We start from the raw sequence: 20001 nt of genomic DNA on the forward strand, positions 1-20001 counted from the left end.
TAATGTATTTCACATTTTTCTGAAGCACTACTCTTCCTAGGGGTTCCAGCTTCCTTTCAAGATGAACAAAGGCATTGATAGCAAGTCTCAAGTAATGTTAGAACGCATGTTAGACACAAACACTGACAATGACAGGTGAACAGGGAAGAACAATTAAGGTTTTGGATGGGGAAGAGAAAATATGGGATGGAAGAGAAGAAGAGAAGTTTAAGGTAAGGTAAAGGGGAGTAGTAGTAAGGGGAAGGCAGGGGAAATATACTGGAAGCCATGGATAAAAAAAGGCAAGGGGGAGGTAAAATATGGGAGAAAGTATGGAGATGTGACAAGTTTCACTCACAGTGTTATAATCATCCTTTTGTCAACTATAGTTTTTTTTTTATTATTGTTTGTGCTCAGAGTAGGCTGAGTTGAATATTTGGGACCAGCAGGGTGGACTATGCTAGAGTTCTCTGGTATCCAGTAATTGGTGGAAGATCTCCTTCATCTTGTCTTGTCTGGTTAGTATTGTGTCATTAGGTAAGTGGGTTGGTATAACCTGTACCTGTGCCCTCTATATGTCAACAGGGCTCCACAGGAATTTTCATACATTATGTGCCTGTCTTCTTCATGAATAAGAGATCAAGCAGTGAATTACCTATTATATCACGTGGTGATACTGATTATATCAGGTTGAGGCCGGGGGCTGTCAGAGAATACAGTTACTGTCTTCTACCTTGTGTTTAGAGGTAGTATGGACTATGTTTACTGTGTCTGTGATGTGTGGGGTTGTGGTTAGAGTCCTCCATTTCATTAGGCAGGATGTAGGTCTTCAACTGCTTAGTGGTAACGACACCTCTAATTTTGAGTTGAGATAAATATACTATGTTTGGCATGGTGTTTTTTCATATTCTAGCCGTAGGTTAAGGTCAGTCAGTTTGGGTAAGGAGGCTGTCTCTGTCCTATTATTGTAGTGTGTTAGATTTTTTTCATCCTTCTGAAATGTGCGTATACTGATGGGAGAGATTATCATTGTTTGATTCATCCCAGGGTCAATGATCAATGTAATTGTCTAGGGAATAACTATGTTTTCACCTCTTTTCTGAACTTTAAATGCTCCTAAATGCTTCATATCTTGGTTGGCAATGAGTTCCAGATGGTGGTAGTTTGTACTGAGAAAGCAGAGCCTTCCACAATTTTTTTATTTCACGCCGGTATTACAATCCTTCTATGTTATGTTATGTTGTTATGTTAAAGGCACTTGTTGAGCGCACGTACACCGAACGGTTTCATGGCGCTGGAGTCAAAGGGGAGGATGCTGCGGTAGGGAATTAACTAGTCATACGCCTGGGAGAACAGCCAGGTCTTGAGCTGTTTCATGAACTGTACATAAGCAGTCACAGACCTCAGCTCAACAGGAAGCGAGTTCCTAAATTGCAGGGCCACAACTGCAAATCTTAGTCCCCTGTGTTTTTTGCGTTTAAATGGTGGAATAGCCAGCAAATTCAAGAGGGAAGTGCGCAGATCCCGAGAAGGAGTATAGCGTGAATCCTGGAAGAGATGAATGCTGGACTATTACCAAAGAGGGCTTTGAAGATGGTACATCCCAGCTTCAAGGTACAGCGTTTAGCCACAGGAAGCCAATGTAGACTCTTCATCAGTGGTCTAACATCGGACCGTCTGGGCTGATGAAAAATCAGCCTGGCCGCTTGGTTCTGAACCAGCTGTAAGCGATGTAGCTGATATGCTGGAATACTAACATACAATGAGTTGGCATAATCAACACAGGAGATTACCAGAGCTAGGATGACCAAGGCCAGGGCTTCAGTGGTCAAGAAGAATCTACTGATCTTCCGAATTCTTTGCAATTGAAAGAAGCAAGCAGAGACCACTGAGCCTATCTGGGCTTTCATCGACAGATCATTACTGATCACAATGCCCAGACTTTTGGTAGAGCCTGCTTGGGATGGAGCATTTCCCAGCAATGGGTGCCAAAAGTTGGAATTGCAAGGGTTGACTGACCCACCCATAAGGATTAACTCTGTTTTATCAGGGTTAAATTTTAGTTGATTGCTATTCATCCATCCGCTGATGAAGTTCAGAGTGGATTGAAAATTAGACACAGCAGCTGCAGATGATATCAAATACTAACTGATGGTCGTCAGCGTAAATGAGGATTTCGACCTTTCTTTCCCTCAAAGAGCAAATCAATGGTATTAAGTAAATGTTAAATAAAAGGGGTGAAAGGGAGGAGCACTGGGTACACCACAGGTCAAATTCTAATTATTAGTAGAACAGTTGGCAAGGCGAACTGCTGGAAATCGATTGCTGAGAAAAGAAGAGAGCCACTTCAATGCCAGACCCTGGATCCTGGCATTGCTGACACAGTCAATCAGGAGATCATGATCGACCGTGTCGAATGCAGCTGACCTTCTGAGCTCACCCATAACTGTAAGGATAACTGACGTTGAGTGGGCAGGTCTAAAACCTGCCTGATGAATGTCAAGAAAATGAGTGTTCAATGAAAGAACTGAGGCAGTTTGCTACATGAGCTTCTAGGATTTTTCCTAAATAGGGCAGCAAAAAGATGGGACAATAGTTGCTGAGAACCTGGGGTTCTGAGATAGGTTTCTTTAGAATCGGAACGATTTCCACACTTTTTAATGTATTAGGGACTATACCCAGCTTGAGATTATTGTTCAGGAGTGAAAGAGGAGGGTCCGGGCTAGTAAGAATGGCCTCCCGAAGAATATGAGTGGGACAGCTATCAGTAGGGGAGCCGGAACCCACCTTTTTAAGCAAATTAAAGAATAGCTCCCTTGAGATCGAAGGAATTTGATCAAGTATAAATGTTTTTTTTACGTCTGAGTGGCGAGAGCGTAAAAGAAGTATGAGTAGAAATGCTAGCTTTAATAGTGGCAATTTTATCAATAAAGTAGGAGTTGAGAGAGTCGCATAAGGATTGTGAAGGGACAGGTTTTGCCAGAACTCAATCTGGTTTAGCAAGTTTGTCTACTATAGAGAAGATATCCTTGGAATTTTTTGCCGAGTTTAAGAATTTCATGGAGAAGTAGTCAGCCTTAGTTTGAAGTTTTTATATTCTTTAAGCTGAGTTAAGAATATAACTTTTTTGTCTTAGGAATAGTGGCGTCTCCAGTTACGTTCTGCTTGCCTTAAGGCAAGTTTCTTTGATTTTAAGTCGTCTGAGAACCACCGTTGGGCATCATGGGGTCTCATGAATTTTGTTTATCTTATGGAAGCAACACTATCAATGGCGTATTCAAGCCATGTCTTAATACTTTCTGCCTGAATGTAAAGTGACTCCTGAGCTGTCGGGCCATGGCAGTTAATAGTGAGCAAAATTCGCCAATATTTGCACGCTTCCAGTTTCTTGCCAAATGATTTTCTGTTTGTGGGGATTTGGTAGCTGGCACTCTCCCATGAATCATTGGGAGAATAATTAAAATCTCCAATTATAGGAATTCTAGCATGATTAATGACTAGATGGGAGATCATTTTGCCTAGTAGCTGGGGGAATATAGGCATGTGATAAGAGGGTCTATAAAATAAGGCGCAAATAAAAGAGGACTAAGGAGATTCACATTTTTTAACTAGGCTGTCACTTGAGGGTAGGCCTGTGATCTCTATCCTTGGTGCTAGTCTGAGTGCAGTATTTATTTAATTTGTATTTAAACTACATACAATAGAATACTCTCATTAATACATTTTATATGAAACAATTCTTAGTGATTTTCCAAATGCTCTAACAGTAGGCAGTGTTTGAATGTGTATCATTTATTGGGTCATATTGCGCCCAAGGTGTACAAGCAAATATAACTTACAATTGTATCTAATTTAAATAATATAAAACATGTTTGCAATGCTGAACTCGAAACAGTGCCATCTACAAAATACAAAAAACTGTACACAAACATTATCCTGTGATATTTCTGTCTATGTCATTGTCTTTCTCTATTAGTCTAATGTATTTAATTTACATAACAGGGTTTGCTTTCTATATAAATTGTTCAAAGCAAAATTATTAGACAGCCCACTATGTTGGCATTGAAAAACAAATGTAAGTTCCCTAAACCATTTCTTGTTTGCAACATTTTGATTTTTTTAATTTGGATGATATCTGGATGATCATTACTAAAATACTAAGGCCCTGATTACTAGTTCAGCGGTTCCAATCCGTCTTAGCGGTCTGACGGCTGATTTCTCTGCGGGCAACTGCCCGATTACGAGCAGTGTGATTGGACCACCACAAGATTGCCACCACTGCCAGGATCTGGATCCAGCAGCAGAGGCAGCGGGTAAAGCGGCGGTCTATGGAGGCGGTGTCAGCATCAGCACTGACATGGGGATTACAACCTGCCTTTCTGCCGACCTTTTCATGGCTGAGACACCGCCATGACAAGGTCAGCAGAAAGGCAGGGAAGGGGCCCCAAACAGGGCCCCAAGGCTATTGGGAATTGTGGCCGGTGACACATGTTGTGGCCCCCTATGCCAGCACTATGCCAACAATGTTGTGAGCGCACTGTGTGCCATGCCCGACATGGTCCATTGCAACAGTGTGCCAATGTGCAAGTGGCACTGCACTGTTGTGGCATGTGCTTAAGGCTCTCCTCATGCTGCTGCCTTGCCACTGCCGCCGACATACTACCAGCCCGGCGGTAGTGTCCTAATACTTCAGTCAGGATGGCAGCGTTTTCCCGACCACCTCAGTGGTGGTACGGCGGTTGGCCCCCAAACTCATAATCAGGGCCTAAGTACCTCAGATAACCTTTCACGTAAACTGAATATTTAGTAATGTCCTTTAACATGCTCATTACATATAGCATTTAAAATGTTTTAATTGTCCTATGCCATCTGCTATTAAGTCTATTATCTCTAATTGTAAAGATGCAAACACCTGGTGGGCTTTGGTCACTTTTGCTAAGAAAGATGGCAGCATTTCTCTTTGTAAACTTAATAAGTTTCAATTTATTGTATGTTCTAGAATTCACTTAACATTTATGGACCTACTTAACACTAAATGTTATTTGAAAATGGTGAGCATTGATATTATACTGTATCCAGTACTATACTACTTATTTCTCTTCACATTTATTTGTTCAGTTTTACTTTTATATTTTATTTACTTTGTTTTATTTTTCCATACTGTGCTTTAATATATTCTACTCTTAACATTGACTCATTAACCATTCGGTGCTACTTTCTGTTTGTATTGCTGTTAATATTTTTAATTTTGAAAAAGGGTCTGAGCATAGCATCGTGCATGTTTTAATATGACAACTTTGGAGACACCTTGAGAATGTGAAATCATTTCTTTAACCAATTGATTAAAAAGTATTATCCTGTCCCAAAAGTTGATATAAAATGATGCTTTTAAACAATCCTTTTCGTTGTTACCTTTCCTTTTATTGTTGGCATATGAAATTGGCTGTATTTTTGTGGTTAAGAAGATTATATAGTGTGTTATGTTTGCATGCGCTTTTAGAGTTTGCTGCCTGCAAGAGTGCGTTTAATATTAAGAGACACACTTCATCACCATTAAAAATTAGACTGCCTTTACATGTATAAAATTTTAATATAATCCCGGAATTCCAAAGATACACTTTATTAATTCAATCCCCTGGTCTGACAGTTATTGAATGTAATCAATTATATTTGTTTTAGATATATAACATTACCAAATTATAAAAGTAGTGGGATGTACCTATATGGAACTCTTTAGATCCAAAACGGTTACAAATGTTTATTTTACCAACAAAATAAAGGACTGTGATGACACTGTTTTTTTGTTACTTAGATTTGGAAGGACTACAAATTAAAATGGAATCCCCCCGAATATGATGGAATAGAATTCTTCCGTGTGCCTGCAGAAAAAATTTGGAGACCAGATATTGTGTTGTACAACAAGTAGGTACTTATAAGGTTGTGCACTGAGTGGTCAGTATAAATGATAACTTTAATCATGTTTTTTTGTTTTTGTTTCTAATACCTAATTATGTCCATGTGTTACTTCTTGCTGTTATGTTTTCGAGTTCTAATATCGTTTGTTTCCATTCTCTGATTTCAGTGCTGTTGGTCGCTTCCAAGTTGAAGGAAAGACAAAGGCTCTCCTAAAGTATGATGGGATGATAACCTGGACACCACCAGCTATTTTCCGGAGCTCTTGTCCAATGGACATTACATTTTTCCCTTTTGATCATCAAAACTGTTCACTGAAGTTTGGTTCCTGGTCCTATGATAAAGCCAAAATTGAACTGGCAATCATAACTTCAAAAGTAGATATGAAGGATTTTTGGGAAAATAATGAATGGGAAGTAGTGGATGCTTCTGGCTACAAGCATGACATAAAATATAACTGCTGTGAAGAAATATACACAGATATAACATATTCGTTTTATATCCGAAGGCTTCCCATGTTTTACACCATTAATCTTATTATTCCATGTCTCTTTATTTCATTCCTTACTGTTTTAGTCTTTTATCTTCCATCGGACTGTGGAGAAAAGGTGACTCTTTGCATTTCTGTTCTGCTCTCTTTGACTGTCTTTTTGCTTGTGATAACAGAAACAATACCTTCCACTTCACTAGTTATTCCACTAGTCGGAGAATATCTGTTATTTACAATGATTTTTGTGACCCTGTCAATCGTTGTTACTGTATTTGCAATCAACATTCACTATCGGACTCCAAAAACACATAGCATGCCTAAATGGGTAAAAACTGTTTTTCTGAAGCTCCTACCAAAATTCCTCATGATGCGGAGACCATCAGACAAGCAAAGGTTTTCAAGTTTGAAAAAAAGTTTTTTCGGGAGACAAAGGTATCCAGAGTGTAGAGAAGTGGCTGTTTTTAAAGAACAACCGCAATGTTACCTCTGCAACACACCTGTGGAACAAGGATCTAGTCAGAGAAGACGGCGAAGCCCTCAGTGCTGCAGCGCATTGCCAAGCTCCTCCCATGCAGAGCACTCACCAGAATTTATTCAAGTAATCGATAATGTGCTGTACATTGCAGAAAGTATGAAGGTTCAAAATGAAACAAAAGAGGTAAGTACATCCTCCAGCTGCCCCATGAAATGTATTATGATGCTTGTTTTGCATTCGTACAAGATTGTCTGTTGACCTGAGCTGTCATGACTGCTTGCCCTCGTTGACAAAGTGTTAAGTGTGGATAGGAGGTAACTGGCCCAGGTTGCAGAGCCATATTAGAACAGACCCCAGGGCACTAGAGGTAAACACACACAACTACCGCATTTGTGGCAGTAGCCCTGTCTACCCTGCAGCACCCATGTGGAAACTGACAGTTGATGGCAAGTGGTAGAGTATCTGCAGAATCCAGTTCCAACTGTTTTGAATGAAGCAATAAGATCATTTTAAACATAGCGTTAGCTGAACACCGAGATCACAGATACAAGGTTATTGGGAGTAGACCTAGACACCTTATTCTTTAGTCAGAGAACTGTGGTTTGAGTGAGGGTGGAGAACTCCCATAAAGAAGGACCAGTTAGAGAAACTGGGTGGTTAGGAGGAAACTATGATGTCACCGAGTAGGTTACCATAGTTGGAACCTAGGGAAGTTGTGTTGTAGTATCAAGGTGCCTCAACTTGATAGCACAAGTTTTCCTCAGACACACTCCATTTGCTTTCCAATGAATCAGAATTCTCTTTATTTGGCTACAAACAGCCATAAATGTATACACGATGTGAAACATAAAAAACATAAAAGTACTGAATTTTAAAAGCACACAAAGAAGATACATAAAATCATCAGTTTTGAAGTAAAAATAACCAATAGTCTCAATAAAGGCAGGCTCAACAAAACCCAAGCAGAAACAGAGTATAATACCAATTCATCAATCAGCTGGGGCAGGAATGTATTAATCTAAAAACATCAACCTCCTAGAGTGAACTGCAGCTTGAAGAAATAAAGTCATATAACAACATCTTTCATCATCTGGTAGAGCTAGTAAAAAGTGGTAAGCTTGAATACAGACAGTGAAAATGGCCTAGTCCCGGGATGGCAACTAGGACTCCAACACGCACTAACAATCAAGCAGTATACACATTGAACATAAAGTTAATAATAATCCTCTTCAATTATAGTTGAACACAATATCCATTGAAATATCTAATCTTTGCGTATGATTAGTTACATGAAAACATACAAACAAACACTGTTACAAAGCAATTGCAAGATAGCAGACTTTTCTGTACAATAAATCGTGGTACCCAATGCATTTCGGGACACTAACCCCTAGATTCATCAAAGTCCCATTTTGCGAGTCTGTAATAGCGATTAATAAGGAATCGCTATTACAGACTTGCAAAACGGGATTCATGTACAAATCGCACTTTATTGTGCGATTCCTACAGCTTCCTTATTTGCGATTAGCAAATTGCTAATCGCAAATAAGGAATAACTCCCCATTCATTCCTATGGGCCTAAAGGCCCATAGGAATGAATGGGAAGACATATCAAAGTGCGAATCGCTATTAGCGATTCGCATTTTGAGTCTGCGATTTCAAGGGTGCAGGGGTGTCCAAAGGACACCCTGTTGCACCCCTGAAATGATAATGGACGCTGGTGTTACGCACACACATGTCCCAAGGACATGTGTGTGTGTAACATTCAACTTAGAAAAATGCACTTAAGTGCATTTTTCTAAGTTTCCGCTATTAACCACGAGGTTTGAATTCACGGTAAATAGCGGCCCAAATTTGCAAATAAGCAATTTTTAAATGTTTCATGAATTGCATTTAAGGAATCTCAAATAGAGATTCCTTAAATGCAATTCCTCGCAAAATTGCTAATTCTATAATAGCGATTTTTGCATTTGGGATGATGAATCCCAAATGCAAAAATTGCGCTCGCAAAGGGCCAGATTCTCAGAATCTGGCCCTTTGCGAGTTAATTTTACGATGATGAATCTGTGCCTTAGTCCCTTCATCCGGGGTATTCTGTGGAGAGGAAAACAAAACATTTCAAAGGATGCATATTTGGGGTCGGTCCAGCATATGTTGTTTATAAAACACTCGTGTGATTCTCCAAACTATCATGCACCCTTCACCAAGGTGTTGTGAAAAAATGTGTGCCAGACAAACAACACTTACTGATTTCTTGCAACAGAGTGCTAACAGAGTCTAAAAAAAGCCTTCACGAAGACAAGAAAACTGAGAATTCTTAAGTAACAAAATCATGTATGTTCATTAGAGAAATGACAAATCTCTGAGTATCACATACCTGCTAGATCAATATTCACTCAGCTCTTGTAGAAAACAGCCGATAAGAATTGAAAGCGTGTAAAACACCTATGAAGGTAAACACACCTAATAACTATACTGCCCATATCCGTAAATGCAATCAGCAGTAAAACTGGACGCCATGTCTCAGCTTACCTCTAGATAAAATAAAAAGTCACGTACAATGACCAGCACAGCCGTGAAAGCATATCAATGGAACTATAATACAAATGAAGAGCCTTTCACTTAAAACGCCACCAGTCACAGCAAACTGAAGCACATTGAGGTGTTGATAGAATTCCACTAACCTCTAGAGCACTGTCTATGTGTTGACGCTTCTAATAATCTGCGTGGAGGAATAGCCTCCTAATGTCTCGTTTACCACTCCAACCTGCGGAGTATGAATAGCCATCAGAATGATAGCAGTCCTCTCACGAGTTCAAAAACACGTAATAAACAATATGTCTATGCTCTCACCGTTCGAATTTAGCTGCTGCTACCGAGTTCGCCAGCCTGACGTTTCTTAGAATCAGCCATGTTCCTCGCCTAACAGGACGCTGACATTGTTCTTGCGTTATAATAAGAGGACTCTCCTCCTAATTTCCGCCACTACGCGATGACGTGATCAACTGAGGTATGAAAACTGACAATGGACTACCCATCCTCCTTAACTAAAAATAAGCGACGGACTGTAGTTCAAGTGGAATCTATTGAATTCACGGTTAAGTTCAGTGAGGTGTTCCCGTGGTGAGTCCAGAAGTTGCTGGATCATGAGACTCCAGACCGTGACGCCACATGGTCTCCATGACAAATTGGAGATGGCATGTTTTCTTTAAAATTCCTAAAAGCAACTTCTGGACTCACTATGGGATCCCCCTGAGTGCAGCATCAGGAAAGACACTCCCTGAGATTCACACACATCATTGTATTTCATCAATACCTCCACATACACAGACATAGACATACACGAGGGGAACATCTTTTATAGAAATGGTGTTATGTACATATTGGTTGTTCAAAATGAAAGTAGAAGGCTATAAGGAAACCTGCAGTATAATGGTAATGTACTGTAATTGATTAAGCAATGTACTTAAAATGATTCATGGAGACATTTATTATTATGATAGATTGCCCTTCTTCTCAATCACCCACATTGCATGCAATTCTGCACATCACTACTTTGTGTTAAACCTAGTGTTAAACCTTGTGGTTTTAACACACTTCTGGTTACACACCAGTACGCTGGTATTTTATGTCACGGTTTACACTCAGTCCCATCTCGATGTAAGAGTCGCGCTATTCACCTCACCAAACTTAACCGTGAGTTCAATAGATTCCACTTGAACTACAGTCCGTTGCTTATTTTTAGTTAAGGGAGATGGGTAGTCCGTTGTCAGTTTTCTAACCTCACTGGATCACGTCATCGCGTAATGGTGGAAATTAGGAGGAGAGTCCTCTTATTATTATGCAAGAACAATGTCAGCGTCCTGTTAGGTGAGGAACACGGCTGATTCTAAGAAACATCGGGCTGGCGAACTCTGTAGCAGCAGCTAAATTTGAACAGTGAGAGCATAGACATATTGTTTATTACGTGTTTTTGAACTTGTGAGAGCACTGCTATCATTCTGATGGCTATCCGTACTTCGCAGGTTGGAGTGGGAAACGAGACATTAGGAGGCTATTCCTCCACGCATATTTCTAGAAGCGTTGACACATAGACAGTGCTCTAGAGGTTAGTGGAATTCTATTAACACCTCAATGTGCTTCAGTTTGCTGTGACTGGTGGCGTTTTAAGTGAAAGTCTCGTCATTTGTATTATAGTTCCACTGATATGCTTCCGCGGCTGTGCTGGTCATTGTACGTGACTTTTTTAATTTTTTATCTAGAGGTAAGTTGAGACATGGCGTCCAGGTTTACTGCTGATTGCATTTACGGATATGGGCAGTATAGTGATTAAGGGGGTCATTATGATGACGGGCGGACTTTGTTCGCCCGTCACCATAGTGGGGAACGGGACCGCCCGCCATAAGGGTGGGGGTCCCGTGGGGGGAATTAGGATGTGCCCGCCACAGTGGCGGCACATCCTGTAGTTTTAGCATTGTGGCGGGCGGTGCACTCTGCACCGCCCGCCACAATGCTAAAAATGCTTTTTTGCATTTGCAGATGCAAAGCGGCAGGCACCGCGCGGTGCCTGCCGCTTTGCATATGCAAATGTGGGGGAGTACCATAGGTACCCCCCCATGTGCCCCCCGACAGTGGTGTCAACCTGGGGGCCCTGCAGGGGACCCCTGCAGCAATCCCCGCCTGCCTTTCAGTGGCGGCATTGCCGCCGCGGAAAGGCCTCTACTGTGTGCCATTGTAATATGGCTGCGGTGTCCATTGGACACCGCCACCATATTAATCCATTACCGCCGCGGCGGTAAAGCGGCGGACGGTCTTTCCGTCCGCCGCTGTCCCCTCCGCCATCCTAATCTGGCGGAGGGGAAAACGAGAGTGCTTGTCGGGCGGATTGCCTCCGCCAGGGTGGCGGTGGCCACCGCCACCCTGGCTGAGGCAATCCGCCCAACATCCTAATGGGGCCCTAAGTGTCTTTACATTCAGAGGTGTTTTACAAGCTTTCAATTCTTATCGGCTGTTTTCCACAAGAGCTGAGTGAATATTGATCTAGCAGGTATGTGCTACTCGGAGATTTGTCATTTTAGTAAGCCAACTCTAATGAACATACAGTATTTTGTTACTTAAAAATTCTCTGTTTTGTTGTCTTCATGAAGGCGTTTTTAGACTCTGTTAGCACTCTGTTGCAAGAAAACAGTAAGTGTTGTTTGTCTGGCACACATTATTTTACAACACCTTGGTGAAGGGTGCATGATAGATTGGAGAATCACACAAGTGTTTTATAGACAACATATGCTGGACCGACTCCAAATATGCATCCTTTGAAATGTTTCCTTTTCATTTCCACAGAATACCCCTGATGTAGGGACTAAGTGTCCTGAAATGCATTGGGTACCACGATTTATTGTACAGAAAAGTCTGCTATCCTGCAATTGCTTTGTAACATTGTTTGTGTGTATGTTTTCATGTAACTAATCATATGCAAAGATTAGATATTTCTATGGATATTGTCTTCAACTATAATTGAAGAGGATTATTATTACATTTATGTTCAATGTGTATACTGCTTGATTGTTAGTGCATGTTGGAGTTCTAGTTGCCACCCCGGGACTAGGCCACTTTCACTGTTTCATATGCATATGCTCCGCGGGCATAATTTCAACACAGCACACATACCTAATAACACTGATTAGTTTCATTATCCGTGTGCGCTTTTTACCAACTTAGTTTATTAAGCTTGAATACAGAGCCTTAAGTCCCTGAGCCTTAAAAATGGTATGAGGATTTTTGTTTGTATAGATTTTAGAAAAGACGGAAAAACAGGAACTGTAACTTGGTTTGTTTGTGGAAGTTAGTACATGGGCAATCTCTACGGTCAACTGGGATTGATGTCCAGTCGGGAAACAAAAGGTTTACAATGTTTCCACCAGCCTTTTTCCAACTTGGATTTCAAGGGTACAACTGTCACTGACTCCAGGAGTCATTCCCTGAGGTGGGTTAAGTCTGACTGGTACCATAAACCTGCAGTTGGTGCTTAGGAAGGTTAAGGCTTAAGATGGCGAGAAGACCAGAGAGTTTGAGAGGAAGAAAGTGAGCTAAGCTCACCAGGAACTAGAGGAAAGGACGCGTACCGGAGAAAGGCGCCCATGAGGAAAGTAAACGGGAGAGAGAAGAGAAAAAGGAAATTAAGACAGAGGATAGCCTTAAAGGAAGAGAACATCGGGATAGCAGCAGAGACAGCTACATCTTAGAAAGAAAATTCCTCCTTCAACTCTGCAGGACTACCTGTAAAGGTTTCAAAGGAGCCTATGCACATGTATGTGGAAGGCCAGACTATTTAGAGATGGGTTGTGAGCTTTGAGACCACTTGGAGCATCCAGGCTTTGAATGATGTGTCTAAGACAGCTACTTTAATGACGCTCTTGCCAATGGGATGTTCAGCAGTCATTTACAGAATGCTTGTAGATGAGAAGAACTACAAACAAATAAAGGAAGGTCTGATTCGACAGTTTGGGTAGAAACCAGCTTAGTACCTTCGGAGGTTTAACCCCTTCAGCGCTAATGACAAGGGTAACTCGTCATGGACTTTCCATTGATTTCAATGGAAAGTCAATGGACCTCGCACACACCCCTTAGCAGCCAAGTGGTTAAACAAAAGAGTGGATTATGTTCCATTTGAAACATGGATTCATCATGTGTTACAGTGTTGACTAACATGTGGTTTGCTAATAGGGTTAACAAATGGCTGGATCAGCATAACTGATAGACAAAGGGTGACAGAAACACTCAGCCGATTGATTCCAAGCCATAGAGTAAGGACCAAGGTAATTTGGTATTAGTTTGGGATTGAAGGACAATGTGGGAAAGGAAGGTTCTTCCATGCCCAAAGTGATTACTTGCTGTAGATGCCACAAGGAATGACATTACAAGAGAGATTTTATCAGCATTAGAAGATGAAAGTACGCTAAGCCTTATGAGCCAGAAAAAGTCAAACTACCTCCTATCACAATACGTGTGGTTGCAATGTCATGAGATAGCCTTGCTGATTCATAGGCACTTTGCTCAATTCTACTGATACTGAACTTTGTGAACATATATGACCCCCAATCTGACTTTATTGGCATTAGAAGATGAAAGTAAATCAGGCCCTTCCAAGCAGGATTATTCAAATGTTCCTCTACCTCTTTAAGGCTAGACACATTGTCTTGGACTTGCCTGATGGGTTTCTGGGCACTCTGTCCCAAGCTGATAAATCACCATTATCTGCATAGTTCAAGTACATTGAGCCTTGTCCATTAGTAACTTTATACATGTCTTACTCTGACCATAAATGCCTTGGTGGTAGGGGTGCCATTTGGTGCAAAATCAAAGAGAAAACAATGTAGTGTTACATTGTACCTTTTATGTCAGTAAAAATGTGTTCCCTCTCTTTGACAGGTGGAGGATGACTGGAAGTACGTGGCAATGGTGATTGACCGGGTATTCCTGTGGGTATTCATAATCCTCTGTGTGTTGGGAACAAGTGGATTGTTCCTACAGCCCTTAATGCAGTAGAAGAGCATGCAATGCCTTTCCTGTTCCACCACTTACAACAGCTCATCATTTAACAAATGTTTAATAAACATTAACAACATTTTCACTTACCTAAAGCGGGCACATGATTAGTTTAGCCAGCTTACACTATTTTCCCAGAATAACTTGTGAATATGAAATTAGTTCTTTCCCATGTGTTTTGGCCTTGGTCAGACCAGTAATACTTCCAACATGCAAAAGGTTGAAAAATTGAAGTGCACTCACGAAAGTATTCTGTTACAAATGTATTTGCCAATAAAAAATGCACTGAACAGACGTGTTTCGGCTATGTCACCTATCTCAATGTTATTGCACCCGGTGTCATCATCACATTGAAATAAAAATGCAATTCAGTGGTCATTTGATCATAGACATAGAAATCAATAGCTCATACTTTTAATCACAGTGTTATTGGTGGTGGCTATTTTGTAACATGGTAGACAGCCTGTAACTAGACTTTGTCACAACAATTATGAATTCAACGTTGTATAAATTTGTACAAATGTCAAAGCCACTGCTACCACCTATGGTTATCAAAATGGATCATCTGAATCAACAATCATGCCCTGGATAGGCATTGAGTCCTTAAGGACCTGTTCTTAGGTATTTTTTTCAAATGACATGTAAATCCGTATTTGTAAAGCGCAAACTACTCACCCTTACAGGTCTCAAGGTGTTGGGGGCCATCATGGAAATTAAGTGAGCTATTGCCCAGAGTCACAGGGTGCTGAGCTGAGGCCTGAGCCAGGGATCAAACCGTGAACCCTGTGGTCCGGAGTCAGTTGCCCTGGCAGCTGCACCACACCTCTCCACAATCGTATTGCTACTGCTTAAATAGGCCTTGGCTGCAAACTAGATACTTGAATGAGAAACCAATTGTGTGATTTCATTGTGAAGTTTGTTATGCTATAAAAGATTTGTAAAGCACTTGTACACTGATTAGTTTCTTGGCGCTAGTTTAAGGATTAGCCGGGTCCAGGGGAGAGGTAGTTATTCGTAAGCCTGTACAAACAGACAAGTTTTCAGGAGCTTCCTGAAACTTAGTAAGTCAGTGCATGAACGGATCTCCAAGGGGAAAGAATTCCACAGTCTTGGAGCGAGAGAGGCGATTCTGCAGCCTCCTAGGCATTTCCGATTGAACATAGGGGTAGACAAAAGCAGAAGGTGCGCTGATCGTAGGTTACGTGAGAGAGTGTACCTTAGTATCAGTTCGTTTATAAATTTGGGGCTACGACCGTGAAGAGATTTGAAAATAAGGCAACGGTTTTTGAAGGCGCAGCATTGATGGATTGGGAGCTAGTGCAGTTTCCTCAAAAGAGGGGTGGCTGATTGCCACCTTGGTTGCCGAAGGATTAGTCTGGCTGCCTGGTTCTGGACCATCTGCAGCCGCTTAATAAGGAATAGTGGCAGGCCCAGGTAGACCGAGTTAGCATAGTCCAGGTGTGACAGCACCGGGGCTATTACGACTTGTTTCAGTGCTTCCTGCGTGAGTAAACGGCTGATCTTCCTGATCTTGCGTAGCTGAAAGAAACCAGTTGAAATCAACGATCTGACTTGCGTTCTTAATGATAGATCGTTGTTTAAGTTTACACCCACGGTTTTGGCAGATGCGGAGGCGGTGGGAGGCGTTCCTAGTTCCGTCGACCAACAGTGTGGGCCCCAGGACTTATGGCTGCCCCCTGTCAGGATTAGCTCTGTCTTGCCTGGATTGAGCTTTAGATGGTTTTAGTCCATCCAGTGTAGGATGTGCAACATGGTGGCCTGAAATTTGGTGACTGATTTTAGCAAATTGTCAACGGTAAACACCAGTTGTAGGTCATCGGCGTAATTAAAAACAGTCATGTTACTTTCCTTTAGGGACTGAATCAGGGGTAAAAGGTAAGGGTTGAACAGGTGGGGGGAAAGTGAGGAACCCTGTCAGACCCCGTAAATTGTGCTGCTCTTGGGAGCTCTGAACTGGCCTGAGCGGACTGCCTGGGAGCGGTCTGCCAGAAAGGAGCAGAGCCAACTAAAAGCTGTGCCCGGATGCCTGCCAGCCTGACATAGTCTGCCAGTATAGCGTGGTCGACTGTGTCAAAGGCAGCAGAGAGATCCAGTAGCGCCAGGACCTGGGGGGAGCCACAATTAGCTTTTCCTCACAGGGTGTCCAAGACTGCTAATATCACTGTTTCCGTGGAGTGTGTGGGGCGAAACCCCGCATGATAGGAGTCAAGGTAGTTTGACTCTTCCATGGAATTGGACAGGCACCTCGCCACATGGGCCTCCAGTACTTTAGCCAGGTATTGGAGCAGGGAGATGGGGTGGTAGTTTGATGGGCTCATAGGGTCCGCTCCAGGTTTTTTCAGGAGGGGGACCACCTGGCTTCTTTGAAGGCTGTAGGGACGCGACCAGAGGATAGGGATTCGTTCAGAAGGGCAAGTGCTGGGTACGGGATGGTGGTCTTTTATCACACGTGGTGGGCAGCAATACGTGGGGGCTCCGAATTTCAACTTTGGACAAAAGGTCTTGGAAGGCCTGGGAGCTGATGGCCGGGAAGTGATCGAGCGTACAGTTGTTGCTAAGTGTGGTAGAAGGAGTCACATTGGGGGAGTGTTTAGGTATACTGGCTTTAATGGTGGAAATCTTTTCAATAAAGTAATCGTTCAGGGAGTCACACAGTGCTTGAGTTGGGGTGGCTTTGGGTAAAATTCTATCTGGGTTGGACAGTTCATTGACAATTGAAAAGATTTCTTTAGAACTCTTGTTGGAGTTAAGGATTCTTGATGAGAAATAGGCGGCTTTTGCCGAAGAAATGACCTTCTTGTTTCCAAGATGTTACGATGTCATGAGGAATTTTTATGCCCTGAATGGGCAATGTCTACTGATATTTCATCCTTATGTTAAAGAAATTTCAATCACTATTATACCTCAATTAGCATGGAACTCATGTTGAATCATATGTTCTAAATCTCATGGTCAATATTTTCTACCATCCTTCCACTTCCACCACATGTGGTTAATGTATTCAAAGGTAGAGATGCTATCTACCACGTTACAAAATGGCCACCACTGAAAACACAGTGAATAATTGTATGAGCTAACTGTTTGTGTGTCTATTATAGAATGACCAATTCATTTTATGTTTATTTAAATGCTGTGATGTCGCCGGGTGCACTCACATAGCCAAAATGCATCTGATCAATGCGTTTTTTGTTGGCAAATAAATTCAAAACAGAATACTTTTAGGAGTGTGCTTCAATTTTCCACTAAGGATTTGATGTCGGACAGTGGTATATATATATGTACAAAACATCCAGCTCCCACAAAGAAGAACTCCGTAGAAGAAGGCACAGGCACAGGTAGTTTCAGGATTCGGCATCACTTTATTCGATCATGTCGCCCTCAATCCCAGGTACAAGAAACGTTTCAGCCTACACAGAGGCCTTTCTCAATCTAGTTTGGCGCCATTGATTAAGCACGTTATATAGCCCTTCCCACTGGACCTCGCAATGGAAATAGAAAACATATTCTGGTATAACCAATCGTCCCATAGCCCAACAAATGCATGTAAGTGTGACTGTACAATACAGCTAGAGGTCTATATATATATATATATATATATATATATATATATATATATATATATATATGGGTGGGCTCAGCTGATTATGTGATGTAACTGTATAAATGGTTTCATTTTAAGTAAGGCAGACCTACTGGCTTTGTCAAAGGGTCAGAACAGCAAAAAATATAAAGCGGGCCTATTGGCTTTGTCAAAAAGTCACCAATAACTATAATTACAATGTCTTTTATATATATTCACACATTGCAATGTTTAATAAAGGTAATTGTCATAACATATTTTCAATAATGACTTACTAACAAAAAAAAACATGTCTTTGAGTCTTTTTTTTTCAGGTAACAAAATGTAACTGTAGAACCCGCCGCAAAAGGTCCCTGCAATCCAGCTGAGAAGCATACAGCTCCAATTTGGAGTGCTTTAAAAAAAATACTGTAATCTCTCCTGTAGTCATGGATCAACGACCTAGGAGACATATTATGCGCTGGGGCTAATGGCACTCCCTGCAGCCCCTCCTAAGATTAAAAAGTGGTTAGTGGTACCTCTGCCCTTTTTAGGGATACCACACGGAAAATAATATACTTTATGGTGCATTATGGGGTGCTCCTTGCATGGAGCAATGAATAGTAACATCTCCTACTGTTCATTTATTTATTTTTTGTTGCATCTTTTATGGGTGCTATGGTGCCCACCCATATCACCCACAGAATAGCATATGTTGAGATCTGAGGGAGGAGCCCAAAGACCCTTGTGTCCTCTGACGGCTCCCCACTCCGCACCCATACCAGGAGTCGGCAATTAATTTTTTTACATTGGGTACCTCTGGGCCCACCCAGGGCACCCACCACAATTTACAAAACTTTGGGGCACGGGGGAGCCCCAAAGCCCCTGCTGCCACTGGCGGCTCCCCAGCTAGCACAGATCTGCAAATCATCTACTGATCTATGTTAATTAGGTTTGTGGACCCACCACACCTATAGGGGGAGGATATCCCTACCCTGCCCCGTATATGATTTTCAAAAACTTTTTTCAGGACAGGGTACTGAGGGCTAGATGTAGGTAATTCATATTTACCGACTCTTAAATACCGAATTTTACCGATTTGGTAATTAAGAGTCGGTAAATATGAAGGGGAAGATGTAGGTATTACAGATTCTGTAAATACCGAATCGTTAAGATTCGGTATTTACTGAATCTGTAAATACCGAATCGGTATTGCCCATTGATTCCTATGGGCCTTGAAGCCCATAGGAATCAATGGGCAATACCGATTCTGTAATTACAGAATCGGTAAATACCGATGTTAGCAAGGGTGCAGGGGGTGTCACTTTGACACCCTCTAGCACCCCAAAGACGGGCATTTGTGCCATGTGGCACACAGACATGCCCTAAGGGCATGTCTATCTGTCACATGGCTAGGTGTGCATGCACACATGTGCATGCACACCTGGAATCGGTATTTTACCACCCAATTGGATTGGATGGTAAAATACCGATTCTGTAAGGCCTTAGGGATTCTGAAGAGTCCCACCTACATCTGGCCGTTACCGAATCGGTAAAAATACTGATTCGGTATTTCACAAATTCGGTAAATTTACCGATTCGGTAAATTTACCGAATCTGTAAAATCTGACCCCCTACATCTCAAGATGCCAAATACCGGTCGGAAACGGCCGAATTCGGCCGTTTCCGACCGGTATTTGCCACCTACATCGGGCCCTAAGTGCCCGTGTCCTAAAATGGCTGCTGCCACATCTTTGTTGATGTGGTGGCAGCCAATCACATCTTATCTCTAGATCTGTCAGTTCCCCGGATCCTCTGTGGTATGAAAAATATAAATACTTAGGACCTTCATTTCTCCTTAACTACTGAACGGATGTACAAAGCATCACATAAAGCACATTTCCTGAACTAAAATCTAGCTTTCTGCCAAATTTGTCTAATTCTGTTCTGCCATTTTTGCAATATCACAGTTCAAGTTTCCTATTGAAACTTGCATTAGAAAATGCAGTTTGGGAAGCC

At 41.8% G+C, this 20001-nt stretch overlaps 1 protein-coding gene across 1 annotated transcript in view; it reads left to right on the plus strand.

Moving 5' to 3' along the window:
* Positions 1-17992, plus strand: part of CHRNA6 (cholinergic receptor nicotinic alpha 6 subunit) — a 219466-nt gene extending 201474 nt beyond the window's left edge. Inside the window, exons 4-6 of the mRNA XM_078677527.1 lie at positions 5792-5901; positions 6062-7040; positions 14286-17992. Of these exons, the coding sequence (XP_078533653.1) occupies positions 5792-5901; positions 6062-7040; positions 14286-14402 (1206 nt within the window). The 3' untranslated portion in view covers positions 14403-17992. The remainder of the gene's footprint in view (positions 1-5791; positions 5902-6061; positions 7041-14285) is intronic.
* The last annotated feature ends 2009 nt before the right edge of the window (positions 17993-20001 follow it).

Source organism: Lissotriton helveticus, chromosome 2_1 (genome assembly GCF_964261635.1).
Source record: "Lissotriton helveticus chromosome 2_1, aLisHel1.1, whole genome shotgun sequence".
NCBI lineage: Eukaryota > Metazoa > Chordata > Amphibia > Caudata > Salamandridae > Lissotriton > Lissotriton helveticus.